Genomic DNA, 23,227 nt, shown 5'->3' with positions numbered 1-23,227 from the left:
ATTAGCAAAACATGGCAAAACCTTTCGCAACACAGGGTGTTTCTTAGTGGACAGGTTATGCCTTCCCTCTTTGTTATTGTATTTATGTTTATTATTTATTGTTTTGAGCTACAAAAAAAAATGTCTGGGGGTCACCAAAGGGAGATTTGTTATAATATAGAACATGATGAATAAGAACACATTCTATTTCAATGAAAGTGGGGTCAACTTTTAATGGATTGGTATGTTGTTTTTGTGTCCCCCACATCACAATCTTTAATGTATACATAAGCAGCGTCAGAATCAGAAAACGACGCATCCCCAGAGAAACAGGCGCGGGTACATGACGGCACTGGGTCTGGGGAGTCGTCTTCGTCATCAACATCGTCATCATCCAAGCAGAGGAGCCGACGGCGCTGCCACCAGTGCCAAATGAAGTTGGAGCTGGTACAACAAGAGCTGGGCTCCTGCCGTTGTGGTCAGTACCAATGAGCACACACATATAGCATGTTTTTAACTTCTGACAAATTGTTTTGTTGTTTCAGCAGTTCACTGGTGAAACAATATTGTTTTTGTTCCGGTTCATTAGGATTTCAGCAGTTACAAATGGCAATTCAAAATGTGCAATGAAGGCAAATTGAGAGTGCAAGGGATCATGTGCAACTAAAATCCAGGGATAGCAGCAATGAGGTTCCTGAGGTAGCCATGTACATGTAACAATTATACACGTCCTTATAAGACTTTGCAAAGCGATGTCCAGTAGTACAGTGAAGAGTGCAAAGAGAGTAGTGCAACAAGGTCCCTAAGTGGCAGTACTAAGCGGTGGGAGGGTGTGTATGGTTAGTGCTGTCATAGAGTTCAGCAGGGTTACTGTAGCTGGAAAGAAACAGTTCCTGAGCCTGCTGGTGCAGGAAAGAATAGACCTGTACCACCTGCCTGATGGTAGGAGGGCAAACAGATTGTGTCATGGATGTGAAGGTCCCTGATAATGCTATGCACCCTCTGCAGACACCGCTTGCGCTGGAGGTCTATGATATCTGGGAGCTGGGTGGTTTTCACTCCTTCTACAGGCCCTCCTGGTCGACCATGAAGCATCCGCCTAACCACACTGTGGCGATGTTAGTCAGAATGCTCTTTGATTGTGTAGTGGTAAAAGTTCACAAGGAAGACTGGCTGGCCTTCTTTAGCCTCTTCAAAAAGTACAGGTGCTGTTGCGACTTTTTGACCAGAGCTGAGGTGTTGAGGGTCCAGGAGAGGTCTGGAGGGGGAGCTCATCTGTGGGGAGCTCCGCTTTAATGGCTAGATCTTTGTTGTCACTGTCGAAGCAAGCGTAGAACCTGTTTAACACGTTGGTGATGGAGACAATACTGGCTGTGGTAGGGTTCTTTGGCCGGTAGTCTGATGGCTTGGATGCCCTGCCACATGCGTTGAAGTTCAGAGTTGTTGTTGAAGTGCTCCTCAATCCACTGTTTGTGATCGCTTTTAGACAATATTTTGCAAATTTTTAGCCCTTTATCAAGTCGGCCTTGGATGAGCTGAAGGCCTCCACATCGCTGGATCTGAAAGCAGCGTTGTATGCCTTTAGCAGTTGTCGGACCTCTCTGTTCGTCCAAGGCTGGTTGGGGAAGGTCTTTAATAGTTTATGGGTGCTGACATTTGGGAAAAACTGTTTTGATTGGTTGAAATCCCCTGCAACGATAAAACACCATCTGGATGTGCAGTTTGCTAATAGCAGCCTTCAATTCTTTCATTGCTCGTTTAGTATTAGCATCTGGTGGTATACAGGCTGAAGTAACAACAGTGGATGTAAACTCCCAAGGCAAGTAAAAAGGCCTGCACCTAATCATCAGGTACTCCAGATTGGTTGAGCAGTGACTCCCGGTTATGTTAGTCTCAGTACACCATGCTTTGTTTACATAAATGCAGAGACCACCTCCTCTGGTCTTACCGGAGTCCTCTGCCTTACGATCAGTGCTGAAGATGTTGCGACCCTCTAGTCAAATTGCGTTGTTGGGTATGCTGTAGTCTAGCTACGTTTATGTGAAAATCATGAAGCTGCAAGCCATAATCCTTTTATCCTCAATAGCTAATCTATGCTCAGTAACTAATTTAATCCACTGTTTCAATTTTTACAATGACTTGCTAATATTGGCAAATATTTAGTGCGATACAACTCCATTAATATTTCATAAAAAAAATTGCTAGCAAGAGTCAGTAAAACATAGCTATTGATGCTAACATTAGCGATGAATGCTAATAACGTTAGCTAGCTCGTAATGTTAGCTAACTGAAATATGATAAATTAGCCTCAGTTTATGCCAACGTTAGTCCAACTAAAATCATTCTGATGACATGAACATTATAACAAATGTTTTGGCTAATAATAATTACACTTTTTAGAGATGGTGTCATGCTTTCGAGAGACAGTACCTAATCCAAAATGGCGAAAAACCCGGGGGAGGCCCTGGACAGGGCCCAACAGGCAGGAAATCAATCCACCCACATTGCCCGGCATCAACCAAAGGGACACCCACCGACCGCAACCACCCTGAATGAGGGCCGAGTATTGCCAGCAGAGTACAGCCCAATTGCACAAGTGCGCAACAGAGAGACAACAACAAGGCAGTGACACTTCCCCCGAAAGGCATTGGAGGGAGGGCATCCCAGTGGCGACGAGAGCCCTCCTGGCAAGACAGCAAGGGTGGACAGTATCAAGCCTTCTGGTCACCTTTGCTTTTCTAACCTTAATTGGCAGATCATTCCACAGTAATGGAGCTCTATAAGAAAAGGCCCTGCCTCCGGCTGTTTGTTTAGAAATTCTAGGTACAATTAAACGGCCTGCATCTTGCGATGTAGGTATGTATGGCTGGATCATTTCAGCAAGGTAAGTAGGAGCAAGTCCATGTATTGATTTATAGGTTAACAGTAAAACCTTAAAATCAGCCATAACTCTAACAGGCAGCCAGTGTAAAGACGCTAGTACAAGAGTAATGTGTTCACATTTTTTTGTTCTAGTTAGGATTCTAGCAGCCGTGTGCAGCACTAATTGAAGTTTATTTATTGATTTGTCAGGGTAACCGGAAAGAAGAGCATTGCAGTAATCTAGTTTAGAAGTAACGAAAGCATGGATTAGTTTTTCTGCATCCGTTTTTGATAGATAGTTTCGGGTTTTTGCAATGTTTCAAAGATGAAAATATGCAACTCTTGAGACATATTTTATATGTTCATTAAAGGAGAGGTCAGGGTGAAGGGTAACGCCGAGGTTTCTTACAGTTTTTTGGGATACGACCTTGCAGCCATCAAGGTTCACAGTGAGATCTGCTAACAATGCTCTTTGTTTCTTGGGTCCTAAAACGAGCATTTCTGTTTTTCTTGAGTTTAAGAGCAAGAAATTCTCTGTCATCCACTTCCTAATATCTGAAACGCAAGCTTCCAAATTAGCTAATTTTGGTGCTTCTCCATACTTCATTGAAATATATATGTGTGTATCATCAGCATAAGAGTGAAAATTTACATTGTGATTTTGGATTACATCGCCCAGAGGCAGCATATACACTCACCTAAAGGATTATTAGGAACACCATATTAATACTGTGTTTGACCCCCTTTCGCCTTCAGAACTGCCTTAATTCTACGTGGCATTGATTCAACAAGGTGCTGAAAGCATTCTTTAGATATGTTGGCCCATATTGATAGGATAGCATCTTGCAGTTGATGGAGATTTGTGGGATGCACATCCAGGGCACGAAGCTCCCGTTCAACCACATCCCAAAGATGCTCTATTTGGTTGAGATCTGGTGACTGTGGGGGCCATTTCAGTACAGTGAACTCATTGTCATGTTCAAGACACCAATTTGAAATGATTCGAGCTTTGTGACATGGTGCTGGAAGTAGCCATCAGAGGATGGGTACATGGTGGTCATAAAGGGATGGACATGGTCAGAAACAATGCTCAGGTAGGCTGTGGCATTTAAACGATGCCCAATTGGCACTAAGGGGCCAAGAAAACGTCCCCCACACCATTACACCACCACCAGCAGCCTGCACAGTGGTAACAAGGCATAATGGATCCATGTTCTCATTCTGTTTACGCCAAATTCTGACTCTACCATCTGAATGTCTCAACAGAAATCGAGACTCATCAGACCAGGCAACATTCTTCCAGTCTTCAACTGTCCAATTTTGGTGAGCTGGTGCAAATTGTAGCCTCTTTTTCCTATTTGTAGTGGAGATGAGTGGTACCCGGTGGGGTCTTCTGCTGTTGTAGCCCGTCCGCCTCAAGGTCGTGCGTGTTGTGGCTTCACAAATGCTTTGCTGCATACCTCGGTTGTAACGAGTGGTTATTTCAGTCAAAGTTGCTCTTCTATCAGCTTGAATCAGTCGGCCCATTCTCCTCTGATCTCTAGCATCAACAAGGCATTTTCGCCCACAGGACTGCCGCATACTGCATGTTTTTCCCTTTTCACACCATTCTTTGTAAACCCTAGAAATGGTTGTGCGTGAAAATCCCAGTAACTGAGCGGATTGTAAAAAACTCAGACCGGGCCGTTTGGCACCAACAACCATGCCACGCTCAAAATTGCTTATATCACCTTTCTTTCCCATTCTGACATTCAGTTTGGAGTTCAGGAGATTGTCTTGACCAGGACCACACCCCTAAATGCATTGAAGCAACTGCCATGTGATTGGTTGATTAGATAATTGCATTAATGAGAAATTGAACAAGTGTTCCTAATAATCCTTTAGGTGAGTGTATAGTGAGAACAATAATGGGCCCAGAACCGAGCCTTGAGGAAAGCATACCGTTGACTTGTCAGAGGATATGCCATCCACACTAACTAGCTGATATCTTTCAGATGAGATTTAAACCAGGCTAGAACATGTCCACGTAGCCCAATATGGGTTTCCAGTCTCTCTAAGAGAAGGGAGTGATCAATAGTGTCAAAAGCAGCACTAAGATCAAGAAGCAACAGAACAGATGTCTGAGGCCATTAGAAGGTCATTTGTTACCTTCACGAGTGCAGTCTCAGTACTATGATGGGTTCTGAAACCGGACTGGAGTATATCATAAATATTATTTGTCTTCAGGAAGGCATTCAGTTGTTGGGAAACACATTTTTCTAAGATTTTTGAATGGGAGGTTCGATATTGGCCTATAATTGTTTACTATGTCCTGGAGGAAAGGGAGCAATTTATTATGTTCAGCATTGGCAGACCTAGCACAGGAAATAGCTCCTTAAGTAAATAATTTCATAAGCGAAATCAGATGTTTTCTATATATCATTGAATTCTGACCATAACACACCCATATGGAGTGATACTCCCAATACAAATGTTCTGTGCAAACACAATGCACATTTGTGTAAGAGAAGGCTTCACAATGAATGTGAACAGAAAAATGAAATAATTTGCCCTTTGTCCAAAATGTTTTTGACAACATTTTTCATTGAAAACAACCCAAAAACCCTTGTGGAACTGTTCTGCCAACCCAAAAACACTTTTCAAACCCTTTTTCTTACACAAATATGCATTGTATCACAATAAAAGTGAACAGAACAATTAAATAATAATTCACCTCATGTGCATACAGGACAATATGATTATGACACCCATAATTATTTTTCTATATGATTGAATTCAGACCACACACAGCCATGTGGAACAGTTCTCCCATTCCAAATATGCAAAGCAGACAATATCTATAATGATCACATTTGTATTACATTATTTCATGATAAATAGGTTATTAGATGTTACTTACCAGACTGTTCTTGCGTTAGCATTAGCCTGTTGTTAGCATTCGTCCTTTGTTGTCTGGTAACTCAGCTATCCAGCGTTTGATAACCGTAACGGACTATGTCTACATTTAGTAAAAGTGTTTTTACGTTTTGACATTTTATACTAATAATAATACTTACAAACTGTTGAAAACACAAATCCTTTCTTTGTCTTTTCAACAAGTTAGCGTTACGCAAGGACACAATGCTAAAACGTTCGCTAATGCTAACTAAGCATGCTAGCTAAGCTGACATACTGCTACAACCTCTTATACAGTCAGAATGAGCAAATGAAGAAAAAGAAACTCATGTCCCACCCAGCAACCTCATGATTGGATCAAATACGCAACAGATACCTTCCCCAGATTGGGTAAAATAAACTATTCTGCATAGCAACAGCCTCCCATTGGATGCTGTCACCCAACAGCCCATCCATTGGTCAGGTGCACAAGGGTTTGGTTTAATTTGGACAGGATGACGACAACAAGGAAATGTGCCAAGTAAACACAAAGCGCATCTGCGTTTTCATCGGACTCTCCTTGAAACCGCAAAGAAAACAGAACCTCTCTATTACAAACCGTTTTGAAAATATGTAATACTATGTAATTGTTATGCAAATACGCCCCAGGCGTGGGCGTTACCGCCTAATCCATCCTCAGGGGGTTAATTGTGCATTTTTCCCTAAAACACTACCTTATAAGAACATTAACATGCAAGCTTATATTAGCTGAGGTAATTTGGAATAATTTGATGCCAAATACACAATGATCGATTTACATTACATATTGTTTATAAGCCAAAATATAAAAGTAGTGACACCCAAACATTTTAAGCATAGTACTCAGAGGGTTAAGTAATTTTGTTGGAATTGGGTCTAGCTGACAGTTTGTGGGTTTAGAACACATTACAAATAGTTTCCCCATTGACACCTGGTTCGGGGAGGTTCAGGAAATTTTTAGGACAACTGAGATTTTGAGGACCATAATTATTTGAGGAATCAGTTATTTGTTTTCTAATGGTGATGATCTTTTCATCAAAGTAGTTCATGTATTCATTACAACTAAAGTGAAGACCCACTTCACTTGTTGAGCTTTGCTTTTTTTTTTTACTTTGCAACTGTATCGAAGAGAAATTTTGGATTATTTTTGTTCACCTCAATCAGGTTGGAGAAATAAGCTGATCGAGCAGACGTGAGTGATTTTCGATATTGTAGTTTACTCTCTATCCCAGCTAGTCTGAATACTTCCAACTTGGTGGAGCGCCACTTTCGCTCCAATTTTCTGGAGGATTGCTTAAGTGCTCTAGTATTGTCTGTGTACCAGGGAGCAAGTTTCTTGTTGCGTATTTCTTTTGTTTTTAGTGGTGCAACCGTATCTAATGTATTTCTGTCGTTAATCAGCGAACTTGTAAGAATATCAAGGAATTTATTTGTAGTCTGAGAATTTATAGTACAGCTTTTGAAACTCATTGTTTGTGAAGCAAGTGGATTTCTTGTTTTAATGGTAAATGTAATAAGACAGTGATCCGATAATCCAGGATTTGGGGGGGAAATTATTAGATCTACAATATCTATTTTTCGTGACAGGACTAAATCTAAGGTGTGATTGTGGCAATGTGTTGGACCTGAGACATGTTGGATTAAACCCATTGAGTCAATTATGGCTTCAAAGGCTTTTTGAAGAGGATCATCAGACTTTTCCATATGAATATTGAAATCCCCAAAAATTTGAATACTATCTGCCATGACTACAAGGTTAGACAAGAATTCTGGAAACTCATTGAGGAACATTGTGTATGGCCCAGGGGCCCTATAAATAGTAGCTATGTAAAACGATTTATCGGCCTGGTTAACTTTCATGAGCAAAACTTCAAAAGAATGAAAATCTGTGATGGGTTTGAGAGTAAATTTATATGTACTGTCATTAAATATTAGCAACATCCCCTCCTTTTTCGGGATGCACGAGAGATATTATCACTAGTATAGCCAGGAGGAGAGGCTTCATTTAAGGCAATGAATTCATCAGGCTTTAGCCACGTTTCACATAAACCAATAACATCTAGTTTATGGTCAGAGAAAATTCTTTTACTAACATTTAGGAGTCCCATTTTGAGATGCGAGGTGATAGTCATTTTTTTTTTAATTTGTGACCGAGGTGGAGGAAGGCTTTATCTTAAGGTTGTTTTTGTTAGCACTACCTTGTTTAACTTTTCTCAGCCTGGAACGAGTCACAGTGGCAATAGTTAAAGCTGTACTAACTACTCTGGCTATGCTATCGACAGACTCCTGTCTGCGGCCTAACCTGCACCCTATCTCATGGTGAGGCTGTAGGAGTGAGACTCCTGTCAATGTTCCTAGATAAAAGAAGAGCACCACTCCAGCTGGGATGGACTCCGTCGCTTTTCAGCAGATCAGGCCTGGCCCTATTTCTGGGAGAGTCCCAAAAAGAGAGCCAGTTATCTACAAACTCTTATCTCCTGCGACGGACAGAACTCAGCAATTGAGTTTCGCAAGTCTGCTGTAGAGCTTGTCACTTCCCCTAGCTGTGAGGGGGCCAGAGACAATTACATCTTTCTAGCTAGTGTACATGCTGATGCTATGTTCTGCTTCGTAACCTCTGACTGTTTCATCCTAACGTTGTTGGTGCCAACGTGAATACACAATATCTCTGTACTCTCTATACTTGCCAGTTTTAGACTTTGCTAGCACCAGCCCCAGATTTGTGGCTAAGTCGGTGGCTCTGCCCCCCGGTAAACAGTGCACGATCGCCAGCTGATTGTTTAGTCTAATACTGTGGGTATTGGAATTGCAGATTACTTAAGTTTAAAGTTTTTCAAGGCCACCGGTAGAACATGCTTGCCGATCATTCCCCTCCGAAGACGGCTCGGGCCTTGACTCCGACTCCAGTGGGGAAAACCTGTTAAAAGTCTCAGTTGGATTTAGCAACGATTCAGGTTTAACTGGTCGAAGGCATTTCTTCCCAGTGACCAAGAGAAAGTTCTTGCCCAGCTGCAGGAGCTGTGCTGGGGGGCTAATAAGACTATTGTTTGTTCCTGGTGGCACATACGCAGTTTTTTCTGTATCTACACTAACATAATCCTTGCCTGACATTTGCGTCAGAAGCCAAGCCTCTGACTCTGCTATCTTTACCTGAAGACGATAGTTCTCCTCCGTGTTGTTGCTACAACAATTACAGTGATAAGGCATTTTAATGATACTTAGCGTCAGGTGTTCAGGGGTGAGTAGTTCTGTTAATTATGTCCAAAAAGTGTCCCGGTGTAGTCAAGTTGGGTAAGAGGTCAACAGATGAAAAATATGGCATTGGTAAACTCTAAAAGTAGAATTTGACCAATTACCTATAGAGTAAATTCAAAAAAGTTTGGCAGGTAGCCAGGTAGGTAACACCAGGCAGCGTACAGCACATCAATAATCCCACAATGCAATTGGTAAGTCACCTTGCACTTCTTAGTGGTCATCAACATAGCATAGCTAATGTAAGACTACAATTCCCTAAAGTAAACTTCTCTACGTCATTTCTAACCTTAGCTAACGTTGACCAGCACAATCATTCTGAAATCCTTGTGCTGTTGTGTTGAAATTAAGTGTTACATATCTTCCGTCCTCTTTCTATGCTAGTCATTTCCATTGGCGAGTTAGCAGTGCAGTAACAAATACATTGTTTTGTTTTACTTACAGTGGGGAGAACAAGTATTTGGTACACTGCTGATTTTGCAGGTTTTCCTACTTACAAAGCATGTAGAGATCTGTCATTTTTATCATAGGAACACGTCAACTGTTAGAGATGGAACCTAAAATAAAAATCCAGAAAATCACATTGTATGATTTATAAATAATTAACTTGCATTTTATTGCATGACCTAAGTATTTGATCACCTACCAATCAGTAAGAATTCCGGCTCTCACAGAGAGTTTTTCTTTAAGAAGCCCTTCTGTTCTCCACTCATTACCTATATTAACTTCACCTGTTTGAACACGGTACCTGTATAAAAGACACCTGTCCACACACTCAATCAAATAGACTCCGACCTCTTCACAATGGCCAAGACCAGAGAGCTGTGTAAAATTGTAGACCTGCACAAGGCTGGGATGGGCTGCTGGACAATAGGCAAGCAGCTTGGTGAGAAGGCAACAACTGTTGGCTCAATTATTAGAAAATGGAAGAAGTTCAAGATGACGGTCAATCTCCCTCGGTCTGGGGCTCCATGCAAGATTTCACCTCGTGGGGCATCAATGATCATGAGGAAGGTGAGGGATCAGCCCAGAACTACATGGCAGGACCTGGTCAATGACCTGAAGAGAGCTGGGACCACAGTCTTTAAGAAAACCATTAGAAACACACTACGCCGTCATGGATTAAAATCCTGCGGCGCACGCAATGTCCCCCTGCTCAAGCCAGCGCATGTCCAGGCCCGTCTGAAGTTTGCCAATGACCATCTGGATAATCCAGAGGAGGAATGGGAGAAGGTTATAAGGTCTGGTGAGACAAAAATTCCAGCATGACAACGACTCGAAACACACAGCCAGGGCAACTACGGAGTGGCTCCGTAAGAAGCATCTCAAGGTCGTGGAGTAGCCTAGCCAGTCTCCAGACCTGAACCCAATAGAAAATCTTTGGAGGGAGCTGAAAGTCCGTATTGCCCAACGACAGCCCCGAAAGGTCTGTATGGAGGAGTGGGCCAAAATCCCTGCTGTAGTGTGTAGAAACCTGGTCAAGAACTACAGGAAACGTATGATCTCTGTCATTGCAAACATAGGTTTCTGTACCAAATATTAAGATTTTTGTTTTAGATTCAGTCACTCACAGTTGAAGAGTACCTATGATAAAAATTACAGACTTCTACATGCTTTGTAAGTGGGAAAACCTGCAAAATTGGCAGTGTATCAAATACTTGTTCTCCCCACTGTATAGGAATATAACTAATAGTTAGCTTAGTTGGTCGACATTACTGTCAATTTCAGACCATATGTCATTTTTATGTATTAGCATTACAAGGGCAGAAGACCCCTACAAGTGTGGACATTAGCAGAGGTGCAGCAGTAGTGAAGGTTAGAAGTTTATCCTGTGTTGGTGAGTGTAGCTAACAAGATACAGTTAAGAAAACTCAGAATTGATATATTGTCAATAAACTTTATCCAGGATACTACCATGGAAACCATTAGAATTCCTAATTGTCATTATTTACTTTCTGAATATAATTTGTATAACCAGATCATATTGGAAGTTTGGGATTGTGTTTAATTGCCACACTCATAAATCTGGCCATGCAGCTGCACTGGCTATTTTTGAGCTGCACAACATCAGATGTACATGTGTCAAAAGAACTTCCTTTGAATAACCTTGACTTCACCACACAGATTGCTTTATTCCTGACACACAACTCCAATACTGTGACAAATGATAGAAAAATACATTGTGTTACCAAACGGTCCTAGACTAGAACGGTAAAACAATTCATAAGGCCCATGTTCCACTTCCCACAACTGCCTTCCTTTAATATTCCCCCAGTCAATGTGGGCACAACAGAGATTTCCAAATGCGGCTATCCTCCAATGTGCTAATAAGGCAAGCAAATGAAAAACTATGCACTCTGCACTCAATTGTATGGTCTACACTGCAACCAAGCATAAAGGAGAAACACCACAAAATCAATGGTTTTACACATAGTATGGGGTCCAACCCTTGCTTTAGTCTATCCTGTCGACCCTTTGAAAGGGTCACTTTTAGTTGTTGGGTTAACGCAGGAAGTAAACAGACTGAATGGAAAAGGCCATCAACATCTAACAATGTGCAGTCTGTTGAGATGTACATGGCTGATGACTATGACCCTCTGTCCAGAGAACCCACAGAGGAGGATCTTCTGTGGTTGATGTACTGTCTATATGGCAGGTTTACAGGCATGGCAGGATTCCTTGAACCTGAACCAGAACAACTGGTTCTCTCCCTGTCTGTACCGGGCATTGTTAAAAACCAAGGGAACCTGGGACCTGCAGGCATCCTGGCTGGCATGGTGATGTCTTTAGAGCAGCAGGAGGCTATGGCTAGCAACAGTGGGTTAGCGCGCCAACCCCTTATTGCACATCATGCGGAGTGGGAGGTTGAGGGCCAGCCATTTAGTATTTGTCTTAGGGCAAAACAAATTACTTCATTGCTAAAAAGGCTCACAAACGCTAGATGGGGGTTAAGTCTGTGAACTGGGGCTTTTTGACTTTTTTGGAAAGGATAGAAAAAGGTGCAGTGGTCTCTTAATTTCTTTCGGAACTATATTCTTTCATTCCCATATACATTAATTCTTTAACTTGATAATCCTAATTGCCCAACTGAATCACATTGGGCAAACCTGTCTGCATTTCTTAGTGGTCAGAGAAATCAAACTGCATACATATTTTGGCCTCATTCACAAATACATCTGTAATGGGAGCATTAGTACTGGACTGCTAATTTTTACTTGAACAAAAAACATAAACAAAAGCATAAAGCTCATTAAAGAAAATAACTGTGCTTTTAAGCAAACTACTTTGAGCTAATTAACTTGTGAATGTTCTTATTTTAAGACCTAATTTGTCTTGAGTAAATAAGCAATGCTACTTCTCAGATTTGACTCGTATTCTAGAACTGCAGATCTGGAGACCAGTATACTGGCGGGAAGGGATATGGAATTTCAGTTTCTCCTTGTATTGATCTAAATCAACCCCGGACCTTGGTTTAGAGACAGCTAGGGAGGGATTGAATGGATACAGAGAATCAGGTTATACCAGAATCCTCTAGTATCTTGTTTTATCTGTAATTAAATATTAATAAAATATATATAAAAAGACTGGCAAAAAGACAAAGGGTTATGGTTTGCTACGGTTTAGCACCAGTTTGTGTCAACGACCACCCCTATTTGCAAGTTTAAATTACTTTGAATGAACATCCTCTTTAAGGCTTAGCTAATATCTAATAAATCTGCATCATGTTAGTAAGCCTATCATTTTAGCCACAGAGCTGTAATTGCAGCCTATTTGATATATCATCACTGAAGCCACAGCCGTGCCTGTTAAGCACTTCAGTTTGTTATGACGACAAGGCATAATGATGGCTTAATGACATGTCTCACTATTAGGGACTGAAATCGCCACCACCAAATTGACGGCACCTTCTGTTAAGAGCTAGCAGCCGTTTGTCATTAATTCTAACAATGTCACTTCAGAATGTTTTTTTCGCTCTGCCGTTTTGTCAGTAGAAGCACTGCACTTATTTGATGTTTGTCAGAAGTTGTACTGCACTGGTAATCTTTCAATAGAAGCACCTCAGGTTATTTCTTTATCTATTGGCAGTGCTTTTTTTCCTTTAAGGAACAGAAGTCCTCATAAAAATTGTAAAACTTGATAAAACGATCCACACAGAAAGAATGCTGTTTTAAACTCAGTTCCCAATCAAAAGAATTATGTTTAGCACCACCGCACGCTTTTTCCACACCTGTTCACAGCTAAATAATCACCCCACCCTCATTATTTTAATTAATGGGTGCGTCAGCCACAGTCACTCGGAGCCTTTTAATCAGCTCCTGTCGGTGTCCGAAAAAATTCTCTCTTAACAAATTAATTAACACTGAAAACCTAACACAAAAAAACACATTTTTGCTTGCTCTCTCTGTTAACGTGACTGCTTTGAAATACCTGCCAAACGCTTTATGAAGTGCTGACACAATGGGGTATTGGGGAGGATTATGAGGGGTTGTGCCTGCAAGTGGCAGTGATACTCAAGGCAGCTTAGCTCCTAAGGGATGATTTGAGTCCAGGGTAGTCTCCCTGGCAGTGATACTTCTATGGGACTGTGTTGAAGACGCCAGGTATCATTGCTCCTAACTACTGACTGACTTGAGATGAGATAATTTGCCATTAAAGGTTTCAGACATTGAATGTGAAAGAGCATTACTCGTAAGGACTGATGAAAGATCACAAAATGCTTTGCCAAAATGCATTGTCCTATGGTGCTCTGAGCCATATCAGCCAGTGGCAAAGACAAGGTTCAAACCTTGACACAGAAGAGCTCCTTTTAATTGCAAATACAAAACATATTTAATGGAGTTAACTATTTGGTTACTACTATGCTCTTCCTTTTGTATCCTGTATATTACGCCAAGTTTCACAAATATAAACTTCAGAAAAATGAACAGAATTTTCTTCTATCAATCACATTTATTTTTTACATCAAGGTGTCGCAAAATGCCTATACAGATAGCTGGCCCTGAAACCCCAAAAAGAAAGCAACAACAAGAGTTGATGGACAGTGACTAGGAAAAAACGCCTAGTAGGGTCAAAACCTAAGAAGAAACCTAGAGAGGTGCCAGACTCTAAGGGGTGGCCGGTCCTGCATTACTTTTTTTTGGCCACATTAGTGTTTGAATGACCAGCAGGTCAAAAAAATACAGATTAGCTTCACAATCAGGTAGATGGGAACTGAAACGACATGGAGGGCTGTGGACAGTGACAGCGACTTTGGGCAGGATCAGATAGTTGTTAAGCCGGGTACTCCAAAGGCATGGTCCTCATTTCAGGTCCTCCTAAGATATGAAATATATCACATTATAGGTCACATTAAAAGTGGAAAAAAAATTCTGACCTGATTTGTCTTTGTCTCATTCTTTTACATCACAAAAACCTGGCATTTTTACAGGGGTGTGTAGACTTTTTATATCCACTGTATATGGGTGACAATGTCAGTGGTCGTACGCCAATCTCCAAGGTAACATGGGACCCTTTTCCCCACAGATATTCTCCGTGGGTCTAAAGACCATGTCTTGTTCAATGTTATTTGGAGTGTAATGAGTGGTGACATGGGGAGTCTGGATCTGTAGGTCCTTTCAGCTCCATTAACAATAAACAAATATTTGTATATCCACTGTATATTTTCATGTAGACTATTATAAATCATTCTTTGAAATTGTGTACATGTTGTTCACATTCTTTTTCAGTTGTTACATATACAGTTAAGCCCAAAAGTATTCATACCCATGCCAGATTTTGAGCCATAGTGAATTTTTATTTGACCAATATGTTTCTTCTGGCTGGAAATGACATAAACAAGTGACAAAACAAGGTAAGAAATTGTGGTGGAGATACAAATGAATAACATAACTATAGCTATCACTTGCAGTTGACTAGTAACTGACTAGATAACTACTGCAGTTCAGCTGTTCTCAATTTATAGGTGATTAGAATGCTCTCTCATGGTGGAAATTACAAGACCATTTTAAAAGGTATAGAAACTTTAGTTTAGAAATTTGCAACAATTTCAAGGGGTATTAATAATATTAGACATGGCATTTTCAAGCAATGATGTCAATGGAGGAATGGGCGATAACCCCCTGACACACCTATGCATGTGACTGAAGTGTAATGATGAAGAATGATGATGAGGGTAGACATTGTATATAATCTGAACTCAGTAAGCAAGTCACACACAACTCTGACACAATATACAGTGTATAGTTCACATAGGCATTTTTATTTTATTTCATTAAGCCTATTAAAGTATGTCATGGTGTGGTAAGCAAGGAGCCCAGGCACAGGATGAACGGTGAAACAAGGGTTTACTAAGCTGAATCGGCTAGAACTGATACAAAGGAACATGCGCACTAGGCAAGAAAAACAATGAGAACACACGGACAACTAGCAGACAAGTCTCTGACAAACACAAGGGCAATTTATAGGCTGTAGTAGTGAGGATCCAGTGTGTGTAATGATGGGAAGTCTGGGGTGATGTGATGAGGAACACGTTTGCGTAATAGTGGAGTCTGGGGGTGTTCCTTGAAATGCGGTCATTCTTTTAAATTTATCGTTTTTATCAAGCAACATGCTTTAGGCCTATGCATGGCTACTCAAGCATATATCCTTTGATTGTCGCAAACTGGTCGACAATGTCTCTTATTTTACCTTGTATATCATCAAAATGAAAACTAAATTCTAATGGATTTATTTTGAATAATTTAAGTGTTGTGCAATTATCATTTTCTACATTTGTAGGGCCTAATAAACAAATGATATACTATATCCTGTGTTCTTAAAAATAATTAAATGTATTCTTATTTTTTTCTTTTTCTTTCATAAGAAAATTATAAGTCCTTCAATACAAACACATTCTTGTATTTTCTCAAATTCATTAACCATTTAATACAAACAAATTCTGTAAATCATAATTTTTTAGACTGTTCTATATACAGTGGGGAGAACAAGTATTTGATACACTGCCGATTTTACAGGTTTTCCCACTTACACAGCATGTAGTCTGTCATTTTTATCATAGGTACTCTTCAACTGTGAGTGACGGAATCTAAAAAAAAAATCCAGAAAATCACATTGTATGATTTTTAAGTAATTAATTTGCATTTTATTGCATGACATAAGTATTTGATACATCCTTAGTTGCCCTGGCTATGTGTTTCGGGTCGTTGTCATGCTGGAAGACCCAGCCATAACCCATCTTCAATGCTCTTACTGAGGGAAGGAGGTTGTTGGCCAAGATCTCGCGATACATGGCCCCATTCATCCTCCCCTCAATATGGTGCAGTCGTCCTGTCCCCTTTGCAGAAAAGCATCCCCAAAGATTGATGTTTCCACCTCCATGCTTCACGGTTGGGATGGTGTTCTTGGGGTTGTACTCATCCTTCTTCTTCCTCCAAACACGGCGAGTGGCGTTTAGACCAAAAAGCTCTATTTTTGTCTCATCAGACCACATGACCTTCTCCCATTCCTTCTTTGGATCATCCATATGGTCATTGGCAAACTTCAGACGGGCCTGGACATTCGCTGGCTTGAGCAGGGGGACGTTGCGTGCACTGCAGGATTTTAATCCATGACGGCGTAGTGTGTTACTAATGGTTTTCTTTGAGACTGTGGTCCCAGCTCTCTTTAGGTCATTGACCAGGTCCTGCCATGTAGTTCTGGGCTGATCCCTCACCTTCCTCATGATCATTGATACCCCACGAGGTGAGATCTTGCATGGAGCCCCAGACCGAGGGAGATTGACCTTCATGTTGAACTTCCTCCATTTTCTAATAATTGCGCCAACAGTTGTTGCCTTCTAACCAAGCTGCTTGTAGCCCATCCCAGCCTTGTGCAGGTCTACATTTTTATCCCTGATGTCCTTACACAGCTCTCTGGTCTTGAGCATTGTGGAGAGGTTGGAGTCTGTTTGATTGAGTGTGTGGACAGGTGTCTTTTATACAGGTAACGAGTTCAAACAGGTGAAGTTAATATAGGTAATGAGTGGAGAACAGAAGGGCTTCTTAAAGAAAAACTAACCGGTCTGTGAGAGCCAGAATTCTTACTGGTTGGTAGGTGATCAAATACTTAGGTCATGCAATAAAATGCTAATTTATTATTTAAAAATCATACAATGTGATTTTCTGGATTTATGTTTTAGGTTCCGTCTCTCACAGCTGAAGTGTACCTATGATAAAAATGACATACCTCTAGATGCTTTTTAAGTAAGAAAACCTGCAAAATCGGCAGTGTATCAAATACTTGTTCGACCCAGCAGATTAACTGAAGCTCTGGCTGGATGGAGATGGTAATAGGGCCGATTCTTATGCTAATGATGAGTAACGGCGTTCAGCTCTGGCTGATACTGTTGGTCAGAAAAGGCCTTACGGTTCTAGTGTTAATTCTTTGTGGTATAGGTTCAACAAGGTGCTGGAAACGTTCCTCAGAGATTTTGGTCCATATTGACATTATAGCATCACGCAGTTACTGCAGATTTGTCGGCTGCACTTCCATGATGCGAATCTCCTCTTCCACCACATCCCAAATCGACTGGATTGAGATCTGGTGGCTGTGGAGGCCATTTGAGTACATTGAACTCAATTGCATGTGCAAGAAATCAGTTTAAGATGGTTTCAGCTTTGTGACATGGCGCATTATCCTGCTGGAAGTAGCCATTAGAACATGGGTACACTGTGGTCATAAGGGGATGGACATGGTCAGCAACAGTACTCAGGGTTAAAACATTTCTCATTTGGTACTAAGGGACCCAAAGTGTGACAAGAAAATATCCCCCACACCATTACAACACTTTCTGAAATACTCAAACTAGCCCATCTGGTACCATGCCACGTTCAAAGTCACTTAAATCACCTTTCTTCCCCATTCTGATGCTTGGTTTGAACTTCAGCAATGTCTACATGCCTAAATGAATTTAGTTGGTGCCACATGATTCACTGATTGGATATTTACTTTAATGAGCAGTAGAAAAGGTGTACCTAATGAAGTGGCAGGTGAGTGTAGTCCTTGACAAGGATAGAAATTATTATTTTTAATTGAAAGTTGGCTGAAAACTGTTATGCTGATTAAAGCACTAAAACTGGCCTTTAGACTAGATGAGTATATGGAGCATTAGCGACTGTGGGTTTAATTACAGACTCAAAATGACAAGAAACAAATAACTTTCTTCTGAAACTTGTCAGTCTATTCTGAGAAATGTAGGCTAATCCATGCAAGAAATTGCAAAAAAAAACTATTGTACAACACTGTGTTCTACTCCCTTCATAGAACAGTGCAAACTGGCCATAATAGAAAGAGGTGGAGGCCCTGGTGCACAACTGAGCAAGAGGACAAATACATTAGTGTCTAGTTTGAGAAACATATGCTTCACAGGTCCTTAACTGGCAACTTCATTAAATAGTACCCGCAAAACACCAGTCTCATTGTCAAAAGTGAAGAGGCGATTCCTGTAGGCTGTCCTTCTAGGCTGAGTTTCATAGAAAAAGCAATTTCTCAGACTGGCCAATAAAAAGAAAAGATTATGATGAGCAAAAGAAGACAGACCCTGGACAGAGGAAGATTGGAAAAATCGTGTTATGGACAGACAAATCTAAGTTTGAGGTGTTTGGATCACAAAGAAGAATATTTCTGAGACGGAGACCAAATGAAAAGATGGGTGTGCTTTGGTGGTAGTAAAGTGGAGGATTTGTAAAGGGTAAAAAGGATCTTGAAGAGGTAAAGCTATCACTCCATTTTCACAACGCCATGCCATACCCTGTGGACAGTGCTTGACTGGAGCCAATATCCTCCTACAAGAGGACCCAAAGCATAGCTTCAAGCTATGCAAGAAATATTTAGGGAAGAAGCAGTCAGCTGGTATTCTGTCTGTAATGGAGTGGCCGGCGTAGTCACCATATCTCAACCCTTTTGAGCTGATGTGGGAGCAGCTTGACCGTATGGTGCGTAAGAAGTGCGTATTAAGCCAATCCAACTTGTGGTAGGTGCTTCAGGAAGCATGGGGTGAAATCTCTCCAGATTACCTCAACAAAATGACAACTAGAATGCCAAAGGTCTGCAAAGCTGTAATTGCTGCAAATGGAGGATTATTTGACAAAAGCAAAGTTTGTAGGACACAATTATTATTTCAATTAAAAATCATTATTTCTAACCATGTCAATAGCTATATATATTCAAAATAATTTCATGTATAATTTAATGGAAAACAAGGACATTTATAAGTGACGGTAGTGTAATAGCAAAAGGATTTTCTAAGATCAGTTAGCCTTGTAAAATGATAAGGGAATTTCTAAGTGACTGCAAACTTTTTAATGGTAGTGAATGCGCCTGCATATTTAAATGGCAGCATCCATGGGTCTCAGTGTTACATTGAAAAGGCAACTCTGGCCCGAAACATTTACCTACCCATTCAGTTATTTGCACCCATTTAGTTATTTGCATGTGTAATCTGTAATATTTTTACATTGACATATTATTTTTTTATTACTGTTTGGCTGTCAACACATGCTTGTTAATCAACGTCAAAAGCATAGTGATGGTTAGAGGTCTTAACCAGGTCCTCCATTATTTTGTAGCCAGCGTGGCTTGATCCTTCCTGATGAGCCAGTGGTCATCTGGACACCAACAAGGTCATCTGGAGGTTATCGGCATACCAATTACAATAAAATTGACTACTTTAATATGGATACGGCCTCTGTCTGCTGGCACAGATGCACACAAATGAATCCCCATTGTTCCATCTTTTATGATGGAAAGTGACAAACGTCTCCTGTCTTTCTCTCCTCCCAGGCTACGTGTTCTGCATGCTCCACCGGCTGCCGGAGCAGCACGACTGCCTCTTCGACCACCTCGGGCGTGGGCGCGAGGAAGCCGTCCTCAAGATGGTCAAGCTGGAGCGCAAGGTGGGCCGCTCATGCCAGCGCATTGGCGAGGAGTGCTCCTGAACATACCCCTCCCTTAACCACAAGAGGGCGAGGAAGAGGAGAAAAACAGACTGACTCCCAGTTTGCCAAACTTTATTCAGGAGTGTGCATTTGTACAGTTCCCATTATCAAACAATATTATGTAAGTTTAGGATTCATGTGACGCATTGGCTGCGTTGTTAATTCCATGTGCGAAAATGTGTTAATTTAGACTTAATTCAGGGAAATTATGGAAATGGCAAAGCAGGTAAATACAACCCTAATATACCCGTTTGTCCCCAGTGCCCCACCTTTTGACTATGCTCATACCTCAAATAAGCAGAAGAAGCACTGCTACTTTGTGTACCGTGGCAAGGGACTGCTAAAACCTCCTGTCTATTGCTTCCTGGTTTGCCAAACTCATAATAAAGACCTGAGTCCCATCATTTCTCATGAAGTTCCCTGTAGATATTGAACTGAGGTCAGTTTTTAGTTGCGGTCAACCCAGGATACGATAAGGATATGATGCAGGGGAGCATAAAGGGGAAGTTCACCCATTTCTGAAAGAGGGGAATCAAAAATGTATTTTAATATGGGTTGGTTTGTTTTATATCATGCTTAGACACATTTTCATAACAAATTGTATTGAATTGTTATGAGTTATAAAATACATATAATTATAAAACAATAATTTCAGGGGCAACTACAAGCACAGGAATAGTGAAAATAATACTACATGTAAAAATGGGTCAGCTTTCTTTATCAGCATAAGGGGCTGTTATCACCAACCGCTCCCTCTTTTTCAGCCCTTCTCTCCACCGTTCCAAGTGTTTTTTGACCAATTATCTTTAGGCTCTTCTTCCCAAATCTGAATTTACCCCTCCCATACCTGGATCAGGGTATGTGGGGCAACTCTGTACGCTGATTAAAATGCTTAGTCAAAGTTCAGACAATAACACATCTGAACAAGCCAGATATTCTGAAGAACAATATCAGTTTTGTTCACATTTGTTTTTGTGACTGAATTAGATTAGGTACCCTGTTTACAGGATTTTGTCTTGTTCGAAGCAAAGTTCTCACTGCGCTGGCAGAATAATTTTTGCTTAATTCAAGCATTTTTTATTTGTGAGGAAGCATTTTTTGCAGTTTCTAAAAACAGTATCCCTTTGCTTCACTATTCTTCTTCCCTTATATTCATTACCACCACTACCTCAAGTAGTGGGAGAATACAATGAGAGGGGTTTATAGGGGAAGGGCAGTAGGGGGCTGGACAATTGCAAAGCTCAAACTAGCCCAAGTCCCTAAGCCTCTGACCTTTGGCCTCCATAGTTGAGGCTGCAGCCATGCAGGATGAAGAACTTAATTTCTTGACAACAGGCACCAGTCACTCCCAGGTTAGGGGGTTGGGATTCACAATGGATCAGTCTGTCAGCGATGTAATTGCCTCTAGCGAGCCTCAGTCACTGTGGAAACGGAAAGGCAGGAAACGTACTCACTGGCCGTGATGTTCAGGCTCCTGGTAACGGACAGACTTAAGGTGATGACATGGACAGAGAAAACAAAGAGTTATCACAAGATTGTTCTGTGCCTCCTATGGAATCTGTTGGCCCCTGCACAGTTCTCACATATACATAAAAAAAACGTTTTAACAGACAGTTCATGTGCTGAGCATACAGACAGTTCAGGAAAATCTAGTGGTACTCTTTGGACTTTGCAAAATTTGCAGAGCATCAACAAATTGCTGTTGTTCAGGTCTTGCTCGATGTTACCCATAATGTCTTAGCCTTGGACTTAATTTCCTTCCAGGACCCACTGTTTTCTTTTTTTTTTTCTGGAAAGTCTCTGCCTGACAATGGCAACCTGACCCCTTTGTGGAATAGGAATGCTCTGGCATCTCTCTCATACACTCACTCCAGCCTGCCCTTGGCCGTTGCACCCAACCATCTCTCTTTTTTCACTTTCTCCCTTTTGTTTCCGGCCAGCATGTCTCCCTCTCTCACCCTCCTTTCCATTAATCAATCCTTCCTCCTCATTTTTTTACAAAGCATTGATTTTCTAACTCACTCTCTTGCACACACACTTTCTTTCTCATCAAATACAGCAAACCCTGACTGAGAGCAGATCGCGGGTGACCACAAGGGGTCGGGGGCAAATGGGGAAAAAAATTGTCAGAGAATATTTCCTGCATCTTAAAGAAAATAAATCCTTGTTTAACCTTTTGGGTTTTCTCCTTTATTTTACATGCATATTAGCTTAAAGCTTCAGTTGATTTTGGTTAACGTTAAAAAAAAAAGCGTATGAGCATTCTGTAGCCTTTGTTTCCATTGTATATTTTGTGCTCTTTTTTGTTACTGAAAATTAAAAGAATAAACTGGATTTGAGGTGTCATCAATGTCTCATGTCTGCAGGAAGGAGGGGCTTTGTATGAACAAAAACACTGGGCACAACATTGAACTTAACATGTAACCTGGAAAAACATCCCTTTGATAGAAAGCTGTTATTTGTGTGTATTCTTTTCTTTTGTGGATAGTGGGGAGACCGTGGGAAACATTGACTGTGCCTAGGTAGCAGTAGGCTGGAATCAAACCTGTCTCCGGTGTACATGCAGTAGTGCATGTGCACCGGAGGTGACGGCTTACATTGCTAGACCACATCTGCCCTTTTCAAGGATGCGCATGCTGTGTTTGTGTGTGGTGTCTCAGCGTGTACAGATTCACACATTTTACAGGTAGTTTGCTACTTAGCTTTTAATGGTTTCTGGCACTGTGCATGCTGTTGGCTCTGTGCCCTGTTAGGTGTTAGAGTTTCATGGTGATGTAAAAAGCTGTTTATTGGCTAAGTTGTACACACTTGCAGCTGCTTTGAATTACTAAACAAGTTATGTTAGTTGTATGTCAGCCTGCCGTGTGTGTGTTAGTCTTTCACAAGTATTGTCTAATCTGTACACTCAAATCTGGGGAAGTGAAGGCATTTGCCCCATCCTCATTTACCTAATATGATTTTTCAGAGTTTGATATTGGGCTTATGTTTTTTTATTTTTTTACAGTACTTCATTTTTGGTCCTCACAAACACAGAAAAACAAGGATGTTTGACTGTGTTTCCATGTGCATCTGTCTGCATGGAAGTGTATGGAGTCTTTACAAACGTCGGTCTTGCAGGCCAAATAACACTAATTAGTGTTTTTGAAAAAATAACATGTAAGATCAAAAGGTGGCTTCAAACGAATACAAACGCCAACAGCACATGGGAATTTGTAGTACCTCTGCCCAATTTGGAAGAGAAGCCTAGT

At 41.0% G+C, this 23,227-nt stretch overlaps 1 protein-coding gene across 2 annotated transcripts in view; it reads left to right on the top strand.

Annotated features, from left to right (window-relative positions):
- Nucleotides 1-22,313, top strand: part of zfand3 (zinc finger, AN1-type domain 3) — a 79,831-nt gene extending 57,518 nt beyond the window's left edge. Inside the window, exons 4-5 of one of the 2 annotated variants that reach the window (XM_020044749.3) lie at nt 275-457; nt 19,825-22,313. In XM_020044749.3, the coding sequence (XP_019900308.1) occupies nt 275-457; nt 19,825-19,979 (338 nt within the window). In that variant the 3' untranslated portion in view covers nt 19,980-22,313. The remainder of the gene's footprint in view (nt 1-274; nt 458-19,824) is intronic. The other variant, XM_013132537.4, reaches the window with a different exon arrangement.
- Nucleotides 22,314-23,227: the final 914 nt, after the last annotated feature.

The sequence above is a fragment of the Esox lucius genome, chromosome 15 (assembly GCF_011004845.1).
Source record: "Esox lucius isolate fEsoLuc1 chromosome 15, fEsoLuc1.pri, whole genome shotgun sequence".
In the NCBI taxonomy this organism is placed as follows: domain Eukaryota; kingdom Metazoa; phylum Chordata; class Actinopteri; order Esociformes; family Esocidae; genus Esox; species Esox lucius.
Note: the sequence above shows the minus strand (reverse complement) of the source record. Positions and strands in the feature narration are given on the sequence as shown.